General features: G+C 40.9%; 2 protein-coding genes across 3 annotated transcripts in view; one reads left to right on the top strand and one right to left on the bottom strand.

The window, feature by feature from the left end:
• LOC138026015 (G patch domain-containing protein 11-like) overlaps positions 1-2,948 on the top strand; it is a 5,232-nt gene extending 2,284 nt beyond the window's left edge. Inside the window, exons 4-6 of the mRNA XM_068873187.1 lie at positions 64-168; positions 308-389; positions 2,460-2,948. Coding sequence (XP_068729288.1) covers positions 64-168; positions 308-389; positions 2,460-2,515 — 243 coding nt within the window. The 3' untranslated portion in view covers positions 2,516-2,948. The remainder of the gene's footprint in view (positions 1-63; positions 169-307; positions 390-2,459) is intronic.
• LOC138026007 (uro-adherence factor A-like) overlaps positions 2,751-12,500 on the bottom strand; it is a 9,816-nt gene continuing 66 nt past the window's right edge. The window contains exons 2-11 of one of the 2 annotated variants that reach the window (XM_068873175.1): positions 12,418-12,461; positions 11,512-11,640; positions 11,273-11,369; positions 10,411-10,533; positions 9,965-10,007; positions 9,647-9,754; positions 8,939-9,445; positions 6,780-7,059; positions 5,815-6,629; positions 2,751-4,903 (exon numbers count right to left, since the gene is read on the bottom strand). In XM_068873175.1, coding sequence (XP_068729276.1) covers positions 2,949-4,903; positions 5,815-6,629; positions 6,780-7,059; positions 8,939-9,445; positions 9,647-9,754; positions 9,965-10,007; positions 10,411-10,533; positions 11,273-11,369; positions 11,512-11,640; positions 12,418-12,461 — 4,101 coding nt within the window. In that variant the 3' untranslated portion in view covers positions 2,751-2,948. Of the gene's footprint in view, positions 4,904-5,814; positions 6,630-6,779; positions 7,060-8,938; positions 9,446-9,646; positions 9,755-9,964; positions 10,011-10,410; positions 10,534-11,272; positions 11,370-11,511; positions 11,641-12,417; positions 12,462-12,500 lie in introns of both variants that reach the window. The other variant, XM_068873174.1, reaches the window with a different exon arrangement.

Here is a 12,500-nt window from a genome sequence, read left to right on the forward strand (position 1 = left end):
TCTTTCCCTTTGAGCTTTACACTCAGAGGAATTGGCTTTTAATTTACACATAGTTGTTTGCAGGATTTACCATGTATTGAAAAGTGGTTTTGGCCTGAGATGAAAGATGACGACAAGAGTGATGAGGATAATGAGGATACACTTGAAGAAACAGATGATGAGCCAGAGGTTTGTAATGTAGATATTCTTATTACTGCACTCTTCATTGAATTTACTATGAGGGTTTTTTCATGGCCTGTCTGTTCTATGAATATTGAAGAGAAATCACATAAAAAAAAAACTAAACTGCAGTTCCCTTTCATGTTAGCCATTCGTGAAGCTTGTTAACCTGACCATGTATCTGAGAAGAACTCACCAATATTGCATATGGTGTGGGACCAAGTTTGATGGTATGTTTGGTGTATTTGACTTCCTTAATTAATTTCAAAACACACCTTTTGTGCATTGGAAAGGACCAGACTGTTGTTCAATGAAATGGATGTATATTTGAAGTGTGGTTTTTGATGAAAGAGGGTAGTATCTGGACAAATTGAGCAATTGTCTCTTATAAACACCTGAAAAATTCAGACCGCTCCAAGAGGATTTAAACCCATGACCCATTCATTGATACCCTTTGATTTTCCTAGGTAAGTCTGGAAGAGGAAGAAGACTCTGCTAGCCGCCTCAACATTTCGTATTGAGTATAATCATTAATGCGTTAAAAATTCAAATGCATTTGGGTATCAGTTACACATGACCAGTAACCGCAAAACCACAAAACGAAAACAGTCTGGTTATTTTCGAACAACTCTGGCAAACACACGACAACCAAGGAATCATCTCCTTGGAATCTCTGACAGTTCATACTTTTCAATTGCCATTTCATTTTTTACTGAAAAATGTATAGATTTCTGGCAGACTACCGGATAGTTTTTTTAACCAACATGCCAAGGAAATACTCATGGGAGTTTAGACAGTTAAAAAACTGCCATGCTGTTGTAAATTTCAAAAGATATTGATGACGCGTGGCGATTGATCATGCGCAAAATTAAAAAAAAAAACAGGTTTACAAGTCAAAACTAGACTGACTCGTCTGTCTCTTTGGATGAGGGGCAAATCAAAGAATGTTGAGGCTGCTGGCAGAGTCTTCTTCCTCTTCCTGACTTATCTAGGAAGATCAAAGGAGACTCAGCTCGCAGGGTAATTCATCGAGTCCTTTATAGCTGAGTTGGTGCAGCATTGCACTGGCATCGCAGAGCTCATAGGTTCAAATCCCATTGGACCCACCTGAATTTTTCTGGTGTCTACCAGAGGCAATTGCTTAAATTTTCCAGGTAAGTGCAAGGATCACTGCACTCTTTCGTTTAAGACTGTTGTTGGAGGATTAAAATCATGTGCGGAAATATTCTACGATCTAAGAAACGGTGCCTGGGTGCCCTTAAAGGGGCTAGGTCAGGCTATTTTAGGTAATTTTGTTTAATTTTGTTAGTTATGAGCTCTAAATGTCAAATTGGCAGAGCAAGAGTCTTTCATTTGCAAAATCACGGCCATGTAACAACTGAGAATGATTTTCCAGCTGTGTACATGACACTTTGATGTAGACTGATATAAATTTGAAAAAAGGTGGGCCGACGTTTTTCAAATTTACCCAAATTCAATCCATTTCAATCCTCTCCAGTTTTGTCCATCCATGGCCCTTCTTGGCTTCCCTGTGTTTTGTTAGAGTTCTTCTATAGTTTTGAACAGTTATTTTGATATTTTAGTTGATTCTATGACCATTCAATCAGTGCTGAAATTGCCTAAAATTGTGTGACCTAGCCCCTTTAAGCTAGAGTACAAAATAGTCAGTACTTCCCTTAATACTATCATTAAAAACATAAGACAATAACTTTTGCAAGAATTTGATGTCAATAATTTACCTTACTCAGTTGACATGAATCATCTCTCCTGAACTTGTACAAGCCGTTTGGTTAATTCATTTTCAATATTTTAGGATTTCTTGCCTTAAGGACATGTTTGCAGAGCATTTCAGATGCTTGTTATGTGATTCCTTGTAGGAATCCCCAATTAGAGCTCCAGCGCTAGAACGAATAGGAACTTAAATAAAGGTCCTTTCCTTTCGTTTCTGGCAAGAGCGGGAAAAATACTTAGTCACGTGGTAACCGCCTTTCTTTGCACCTGAAATTGACCCCTCTGCCCAATCTCACCAGTCTAAGTATTGCGTGTTACTGCGTCTGTGGGTACTTCACTCACAAATAAGGGTAGTTAGAAAAAGAAAAAACACGGTGAAAAGACTGAGCGTCCCCTGCTTTGATAAGGTTACTTGGCCACCGTTGATAGGGTAAATGTTCATTTTTCCTCCACCAATTTCCCACTTAACTCAGTTTATACCAAACTAAGGTGTTCGAAGAGCAGTGCTTAGGTAAGCCCAAAGTTGTTTGGGGTGGATTGAACTTATCTTCATTTTCACTCGATTTTAGGTGATCAAGACTTGGCTGTTAACTGCCCTGGTGATACGGCTGAGGACCACGAATAATACGAAACTGCGAGAAAGCAGGACGAGCTGTCTTCCAATGAAACAACATTCCTCTTTTCTGCACAAGAATCGGGGCTAATGAGAAGCTTCTTGGGATGGAATGGGATAGGCGCTAATGAATTTTACAGAACAGAAATTCTAAGCATGGCCGTTTCTGTCGAAGGGGAGCCGTTCCCGACGGACACAGGGGAGTGCGTTTATCAGAGAAATACAGATTATATGAACAACCTACCGGTTAAACCTTGCATAAGAATTTCTTTAATGCCAGAAAGGGGCCTTATTTCTAAATCTAGAGGAAGGCTTTTTTGACAACCATAAAACCGATTAATTTCAAACAGTACAACTGAACGAGTTATTTTACAATGAATACAAAGGACCAAAAACCTCTCTTCGCTGTAAAACACTACTTGAATAAAACTCTTTTACCTTGGAATTACTTTGTTTTACGAGCCCTTGTAACTCTTTTAGTGACAATTTCTGGGGATGTTACAGGAGCTTTGTCTTTTGAGGCCTTTCCCCGTGCAGTCCCCGCAACCTTTTCCTCAACAAAGTCAGTCAAATTATCCGATTCGGGGGACAAATCACTGTTGTCATGCATTCCTGACTTAACTTTGTTCCTTCGCGTTCGCCGGGGTGCAACACCTGCGTCAGGGGTGTTGGACGCAACCGGTAGCTCAACATTTTCGCCTGTCTTGCTCTCATTCAAGGCTGGCGATTTCCGGGGATTTTGCGTTTGCGGTACGAGTTCCTCCCCAGAAGCCGGTGAGATGTAATTGGGCGTTTGAATATTTTTTGTAGCGAGGGATTTTCTACTTCGAGTTTGCCGACTTGTCTGAGCTTCCACTGCTGCAGCTGCCGCATCTGATTGGGGAAGAGCAAACCCTTCCAGAGAAACCGAAGACTCTTCGTTGGATGCAGACGATTTCCGATTCTTCTTTTGTCGTCGACTGCTGGCCTTGTCGTGTTCTTGTTCCAGGGAAACATCTGTCATTTCTGTTTGTTCAAGCAATACAACAGTTGCTTTGCTTTCTTCCTCGGAATTTCCATTCTTTTTAATTTGATTGCTCGTCTGACGAGGTTCTTTGCCTGACAGATCGACCTCCTGAGTCGGCAACTGTGTGGAATTTCGTTTTCGCCGATTTTGGGAGCCTGTATCGGTTAATGACGTAACCTGTTTCGGCACCGAATTACGGGTTCGGCGATTGTTGGTGGTTTTCTCAACATCAAAACCTTCGTAGTGTTGTATTTTTTCCAAGCCTGGGGTTGGGCTAGATTGTTGAATTGAAGTATTTTCACTTGCGGAGACGGCTTCTGGTTCTTGCAACTGAGGTGTAGATTTTCGCGTTGGTGTTTTGGAGCGCGTATTAGCCTCGCTGTCATCAGGCACTACTGACTGAGGATGACGTTCAACACTGCGTCCTTCTGTATCAACAACGGCTTCAGTCTGCTGCATTTCAGCCCTCCGTGACTTCGCTAACCTGGGACTTGACACCGCCACATTGGCATCAACAACCCGCATCTCCTCGGTCATATCCTCGTCTTCACTTTCCTTCTTGTCTTGACTCCACTGTTCTTCTATTGCCCGTCGCCGTGACTTTCTAATGGGAGGTGTCGCGATAGCTGCGGCTGCCGTCTTTCTTTTCCTTCCCCGTGCTGCATTCTCTCGCTGCGCGCCAATTCCATCGGTGTCAGCTGCCTCAGCTTCTGAGGAAGATACCACACTCTCACTGAGGCTTTCATGCGTAGATTCACTCTCCGTTCGAGGAACAACACTGCTTTGACTCAGCACATCTGATGACTCCGCCATGTCAACGTCGCTTGTTTCTACCTCTCCGTGTATGGCTCCGCAACTGTCTCTAATATCTAGCATCTCTACCTCTCTGCTGGGTGGCTTAGTTTTGCGGGATCTTCTCTGCCTTCCTCCCTTAAACGTTGAAGCTTCCTCCTCTGTCGCAGTGGAATCTGTATCCTCGCAAATGGTTGAAAATTCAGACCTCCGTGATCGCCGTGTCGCGCGCGTACACGTCTCAGATGGTGGAGTAAATAAAACATTTTGCTTCTTGGACCGCCGTCCTCTGCGACCGCCTTGAGTGGACAATTCTTTCTCGGGTGCCGACTCCGCGTTTTCTGACTCTATACCATCTCTATACTCATTTACACTCTTATCACATGCATCGGGCTCGGTTTCATGTTCGGTGGTGGAGGAGTTGTCACGCGCAGTAATATCAATGTCACCTGTTTTTGTGTCTGAGTGAACACTGTAATCAAGTTGAAGCTCTAGCGGCGGCGACGACGACACTAACTGTGCTGATTTACTCATGGTTGACAAAGAATCTTGCCGTTTTCCTTCCTCCAATTCCTCGGAGGCAATCACACTGGAGCCGAACCCTGTCAGTGGAAAAGACAAGAAATCAAGATTGACAACAAAGACCAAACAATCAATGTCTGATGGTTAGTTCAAGCCGCACTGACTGCTGCTAGTTATACAAGAAGCCTCATGACATGATCCTAATCTGATACATCAGTAATCTGACGACTTGAAGGTTTAAGGTTTAACAAGAGAAAACGAGGGGACAGAGAGGGAGGCTCAGGGCGTTGACGGGGATATGTCATGTCCACGAAAGTTATTTTTAGACGAGCGGAAGTCTTTGTTCTAGCGGAAGTCTGTCTTCCGAGACGTCCGCATGCAGTCTTGCCTCGCACACAGGTTCTTAGTGAAAAGAGAAAATGGCGGCACACGTGGAAGGCTGATTAATATCTATTTTCTTTCAAACATCTGACCGAGGTTGGCCTGCATGCCGACGTCTCTGAAGACAGACTTCCGCTCGTCTAAAAAAACTTTCGTGGACATGACATAGGTATCACAAGGGCTGGACCGGGAGCCTCCCTCTCTGTCCCCTCATTTTCTCTTGGGTTTAATAATCTTGCTAGTCGTCGTCGTCGTCGTTGCAAAGTACAGCAACAACGCAGCTCAACAAGGTCGGACCAAAAGCATACTATGGCGCATATGGCTGCAGTTTTTTCGGTTCATGTGTATGACCTTGGAGCACAGCTTACAGCCAGCTGGAATCAGCTGTATGTTGGGTTTTACTGAGAGGGGAAAATCGGAGAACACGGAGAAAAAACCCTCGAAGCAGAGTAGAGAAACATCACAAACTCAACCCACTTATGGCACAGCACGGTACGGGAATTGAACCTGGGCCACAGTGGTGAGAGGCGAGTGCTCTCACCACTGCACCAACCATGCTTCCCTCAGCAAAGAACATTTAACTGAAAGAGATAATGTCCACATAGTGTACCTGTATTATCATCACCAGGAGGCTTTTCCTCATACTCTGGCATTGTTTGTCCTTGGTCTGTCAAAGCATTTGGTTCCTCGCTGTTTGGCTGCTGTTGAAATGATTGAGTTCCCTGAATTGTCTTTTGAAACTCTTCCAGCTTCTCCTTCTCATGACGAACGCGAGCCTTGGCTTTGTCAATCTGGTTCAGGACTATCTCAAATCTTGCTGCCGCCTGTTTGCTGAGCTCCTCTTTCTCATTCTGCTGGTCATCAGTAGCTTGTTGCTGTGGAACTGCCTCTTCTGTTATTGACGCTGCTGCAAGAGCAGGCACCTGCTTCCAAGTAGGCTGCACACCAGGCCTTGGGTGTATGGGCTGCTGCCGAAGTGGATAACTTGGCCTTACCCTTGGGGAAGGGAAGTAACCTCTGACTGGGGGAGGTGAGTAGAGAGGAGCAGTGTGGTTGTATATGGAATGAGAATGAGGGTACCTGCTCCCAGCCTGAGCTGCAGCTGCAGGAACAGAAGGAATGGCTGGAGGTAGATAACCTGGGGGAGGCACACTAGGAGGTGGTAGCCTTGGTGGTGGCACCCCAGGGGGTGCTAATCCAGGCAATGCAATGCCAGGGGATGGTAACCTAGGAGGCAGAATACCAGGTGGTGGCACCCCAGGGGGTACAGCCGGAGGAAATATTCCTGGGGGTGGTAATCCTGTGAAAGGCATTGCAGGGGGTGGTACAGCAGGTGCTGTGTATGGAAAATATGAGGCAACTGGTGGGGGAAAGGGAGCTGGTGGATAATAAGACCCATAGTATCCTGGATATGATGGCAGATTTCTAAAGAAAAAAGAAAGAGAACGAGAGATGAACTAAATTAGCATTTGTTTTGACAAGGTTAACACTTCCAAAACTGGCTACTTGCTAGTTACCACACTGCATGATGTAAATTAGATAAGACTAAAACATGACTATCACAGATTTACTTACCCATGGTAAGGTATAGCAGGCACTGGCGGGGGTACCCTAACAGGAGGCGGGTACCCTGGTGGCGGTACACTTGCTTGGGGATAGGTTGGGCGAGCAGCAGGCAGCATGAATGGTGTCTGGTAAGCTGCTGATGTTGACACAAATGAGACAGGTGTAGTTGATGTTGCTTGCAAAGTCGAAGAGGGAAGTCCAAATATCATTTCAAGATTTGTTTTTGACCAGTCCAGGTTGAAGCCATACTGACATTTTTGACACTGAAATGAGGGTGGCTCACTTTGACCTGTGATACATAACATGAAACAAGATCAAACTAACTTAAGTTCAGACATATGCCAACATCACATTAATAGTTATCATCAATTTTAAAAGAAGAGACAGGAGCAACAGCGTAACTTCACATTGAATGTTCAACAAATTTTGTGAAATCACAAAACAATAATAAGGAATCCTTTCATTAACAGTACCACAATATTTGACAAAACACATGTGAGACTTTAAAATGTGAATAATGATTAAAACCAGAGCCCTTCACTACAAAGAACAGCTTGAAAAAGCTGAAGTTATGAATTCGTATAGACCATTGTACTGCTTTTCCTGAAGATGGACACCTAAAGAAAATAATGCTTTTGAATTAGCACTTGAATTTGGTCTATCTTAGCCAGTTTGACAAATTAATGTTCGCCAGAAGAGAAATAGCTTGCTCATGGACAAGGTTTTTTTTTACAGCCAAGTGTTGGAAGGAAAGTCTTCTGTCTATTACAATAATCTTTCATTGCACTTTGCCCTTTATTTCATATTTACTGTGTAGCATGAAATTTTTGCAGGACTTTTATTTTGCGAATTGGCGATATTTTTGAGGTTTGCGGGAACAAATTTTTGTGGCCCGGATTGACTCTTATTCTCTTCAACATTTATTACTTTTTTTGGTTAAAAAAACCCCTTATTTTCCGAGAACAGGTGGAAAAAATGGAGGCTTTAGAAAATGCTGTCCCTTCTGATGACCCATTCGAGCAAGTTTAACGTGACCTTTTGATTGCCTGCTCTGAGACGTTTTGTTTGTAGCAAGCTCTGATTGCTTTTTCTCAATAAATATCAAAATAAATGATCTTTTTTTTACCCCAATGTATAATATAGTAACACAAGTGCATTGAAAGCCATTTTTAATTGTATCAATGGGAGTAGTTTTTTTGCAGTTTTTAATTTTGCTGGTGTTTTTTTCTGCTGGAACTTACTTTTGCAGATCAAGTACTATCTGCAAAATTGGCAAAAATTAAACCCCGCAAAATAAAAGTGCTACACGGTAGGAGTGAGTTGCCTCTGCAAACCATGGCAATGCAGAAATAATAATTATGATTTAATAATTATTATTAGAGTAATTAATATGCTTTTTGTAGTCACAGTTGAGGAAAATCTTTAATAAGGATAAAGTACAGTCAAACTGTCAGGATTTTCACCCATAAAGGCAAGACATTGATCTCACTACGGTCAAATAAAGTCATTAGAATGTGCAGATAATATGGAGATTTGACAATGAGACAATTTTCAAAAATGAGACAATTTTCAAAAACATTTTTCACACCAAAATGATAAATTTGAACCTTAAACCTGTATCTTTGCATTTACGAAAGCATTGCCAGTCTCAGTTCTATTGAAAATTTGAGCAATATCTCTGGCTTTTAATTTTGTTGAAAGAGAAAAAATGTTGCCGCAGTTCTTTAAATCACCATGACTTTTATTTTCATTTCATCTCAACAAGGAAAGAGGGCAAAATGAGAGCCTAATTAAACAATATTATTGCATAGGATAGAAGTATCACTCTACAATTGAACACAGCAATGGTGTAAGTTGTGGACTTGCATGCAAAGGGAATTGTATACTTGCATGATACTTTAATTTTTGTTCAATTTACTCCTCAGTCCAGACAAAAAAATTGAAAATATTTCAAGGACAAGCGATGTCAATGATTTTACTTGTTTTTCCCATTTTGGTTTCCCACTTTTCTACCAGTAACACAGAAGTATCAGCCACTCAACAGTACAGGTTGGATGCCACAAGGAGCAAATGCAATTTTCAAGGTTTACTCCACCTCCATTTTAGACTCTTAAGGACTTTCAAGGCATGAGCAAACCATGAATGATTGTATGGCCCATTCACCTCACCTTTGGCCATTTTAAAAGCATGATTCCCCTTAAGAAGAAGCTGTAGACTGTGTGGTAGCTCTGAGTCCTTTGTGTTATTTGACACTATGACAATATATTTGACATCAGCTGAGCCACAATATGGGCAGCGACCAGTTGAAGAAACAGGATATTGTGCCTTAGGTGATTTAGCCGTGCTACATGAAGTGGTGGATGGTGTCTGCTCTGTTGATGCTGCTACAGTTGTAATTTTCAGGTTGATTGAATCATTGGATAAAGAACTCGGTTTTGAAAAACCAAGCGGGTCTTTTGAAGCTGTAAAAGCATCTCGGAGTTTGCTGTTATCACTGTCACCATCATCATTATCATCTTTGTCTTTGTTATCTTTATCATCACTGTTGGCCTGAGAAAGTTTTTGTTGCTCTTTGGCCAGCATTTGTTTGATGAGTTCTTCTTCGTCAAGTTCATCATCCTCATCCTCATCCTGCTCATCATCCTCCATTTCTTCCTCTGCTTTGTCTGGCCAACCTGTTGAATAAAAGGAAGTTATTAAACAAGAGCCTAAAACAGTTTTTTATTTGTAATATTCTCAAACACTTCTTATGATCTTGATTTAAAAGGAAAACAGTAACTGTCAATAATAATTAATATTATTTTATAAAAGGAAAAACCAATAACTCATATCCCACATGAAAGCAAAATATTAAAAAAAACAAGTAACATACATACTTTTCGTTATTGATACTTGAGTATTTCGTTCAATCTCACTTCCTTGAAAATCATCCAAAACAAGATATTGATTATCTGAAGATTCATCTTGGCTGAACTGTCCACCTGCTGTTAATGTAAATATGAAAACAAATAAATGTTATTGATTGTCCTTAACAATTGTATGTGTTTTTGTAGGTTTTGTCATTCACCTGAGAAAAGAAAAAAACTCAAAACACAACATTTAATTCAAGTAAACAACATTGATCCATTGTTGACAATAAAAAAAATTAAATGCAATGTCTAGAAAAGGACAATAACAGCTGAAAAGCAACAAACCTTGATTGCTATTTCCTTGAGGGCTTGATACAGGAACTGTTACCTTCTTTCAATGGAAACAATTAATGCAAAAAAAGATCATGCCTGGTCGTCTATTTCATAATAACCTCTGCTACTCAAGCAAAGAATATATTACTGTTCTGAACTGTTTTTATGCTGTATCATAAATTTGTAGTTTGCATATGTGACAAATAGGGTCAACTTTGTAAAAGAAAAAAGAATTTTCCTTTTTCATGAGTTGTGTAGAAGACCAGCTTAAGAACTAAAAGCAAAAGAGGTTGAAATGAATGTGAGAAATGTCTCCTGTTTTAAGGTGAGAACGTTAAAGTGGAATAAGGCATTGTTTCCACAATCAAATTCAAGTATAATAAGTGGAAGTATCTGAAAGATAAGGTAAAATTTTCATAAACAAAAACCGCAGTGATAAAGTGAGAGTTGTTACGTACCTGTACTGGATTGTCCAGAGATTCTAGAATATCACTGAGAGACACTCTGTTCCAGTCTACATTAAACCCAGCACCAAGAGGGTCAGGAGGGCAAAAACCACGACACAGGAAGGTGGGTGGGTCCTAAATCATAGAAAGACAAGGACAGAGTGCTTGTGATGATGGCTGGCAAAGCACCTGTGTCTTTGAGCCTTAATGGCTGGTATGATGTTATGAAAAATGAATCAACAAAATAGATTGCATAATGGTTGGTAATGGCATTATTAACACAAGGGGAAAACTACATGTAAAATACATGAGGACAAAACCTCTTAGGTCAGAATACAGAACTACCAAATCACTCTCCTCCATTGCACCATCCAGGAAATGAACTTGGACCACAACGTTGGGAAGTGAGTGCCCAATTAATCAGACTAAACACTGACCATCACCATAATAGTTGTAATTACTTGTATTGCAAACAATATCACACCACAATTTGCTATTTTGAACCTAGCTGAATAGCAGGATGACTGAGAAGTCTTCTGCTGATCAGTTATAGATGATTCAGGGAGCAGACATAGCTTAATTGGTTAGTGCATGGCTTTCGGAGCAAGAGGTGCCCAGTTCGATCCTTGGTGACTTCAACGTCTCTTTCGACTTTCCTCTGATCCATGTAGTTGTAGCTTTAAATCCTTGTAAAGGGCACACCATCGGCTTCCATTGATAACAGCCTCATAGATGAAGGAACTACTGATGTTAAGTAAAGTGACTTTACCTTTACCATCCCTACCAGCTTTCAGAAATTTACAGGTTTCACTCCATTACGAAAAACTCTGAAACTTTATCACTTCAACATTATTATAATATGATAATTATAAACCTTATAGCCTTCCTTTTCCTGACTTGACCAAAGAATTGCTCTTCCCTTTGCTATGAGAGTGTGCAGAATTTCAGGCATGTCACCCATAGGGAACAATCTGTAACAAATGTTGGACTTTCTTAAAACCGACAGTAATAATTTTTATTATATATATAAATCTGAAATAACAACAGCTCTGGCTTCCTGCTCAAGATGAAGCTATCTGAGAAGTGATGCATCTGTTAAACAATGTAACATACTTATCCAAGATGACATAAAGCCTGTTTGAATTTCCACAGCGAGGACACAAACCATCCTGAGATACTGTGTATTTTGTGCCCCGCAAATGGGCACCTTTCACCTTCTCCTCCATATCCATGTTGTCGACTCTAAAGAATAGAAAAATATTATCATTCTAAGATCAAAATGGAGCAATCACTTTAAAATATGCAGCGACTGAGTACTTTATAGTACTTAATGAGAATCAATGAAGATTGGAATAATTTGCCAGTTGGGACACAGCGTCAACATCAACAGATTAATGGGGACATTAGCTCCCATTGACTCCCGGGGGTCCCCACTGACGACTAAAATCGTCTGGTGTTAGACAGAGTAAAATACCGGTTTAGGCCGGTTTGGGTGTCAAAGGGTTCATCAAACAAATTCTGAGGAGCAAGGATGGCACAGTCGGTTAGTGCGCGGCCTTGATGCAAGAGGTCCTGAGTTCGATTCCCGGATCTCGCATCCTTGTTTCGACTTCTTTCCATTCCGTGTAGCTAAGTAGCTTTAAATACCCGTAAAACGGAGCACTGATGGAGAGGGGGAAGTAAAATGAACGCACCGTCAGTTTGTCAGTTGAATTACTGTTACGAGTTATCGACGTTAAATATATGGTTACTTTGTGGATGAATATTTCAGGTATGTGGAAAGGTAAAGTAACATTTTTCTACACAACAGCGACATGGCATTTATCATGCATGTCATAATAGCCTCCTTCCAAAAACAAAAATTGTGAAATAAGTTTGAATTGGAGAGTTAAACACGTTAATGTAGAGACAGAGAAGAAGTCAAAACCGTAAGCTTGACTAGACTGAAAGTGATTAAGCTTAATTTGACAGGACAATTCCACAAATATGGTAACTGACACCCAAATTAAAAAAACTTACTCCGTTCCTGAAGTGAAGTTTTCATAAGCAGAATGTTCCACAACCTAAAGTGAGAAGTAAAGAACGCTCAAAGATGGCAAAAG

This window comes from Montipora capricornis, chromosome 12 (genome assembly GCF_036669925.1).
Source record: "Montipora capricornis isolate CH-2021 chromosome 12, ASM3666992v2, whole genome shotgun sequence".
Taxonomy (NCBI): domain Eukaryota; kingdom Metazoa; phylum Cnidaria; class Anthozoa; order Scleractinia; family Acroporidae; genus Montipora; species Montipora capricornis.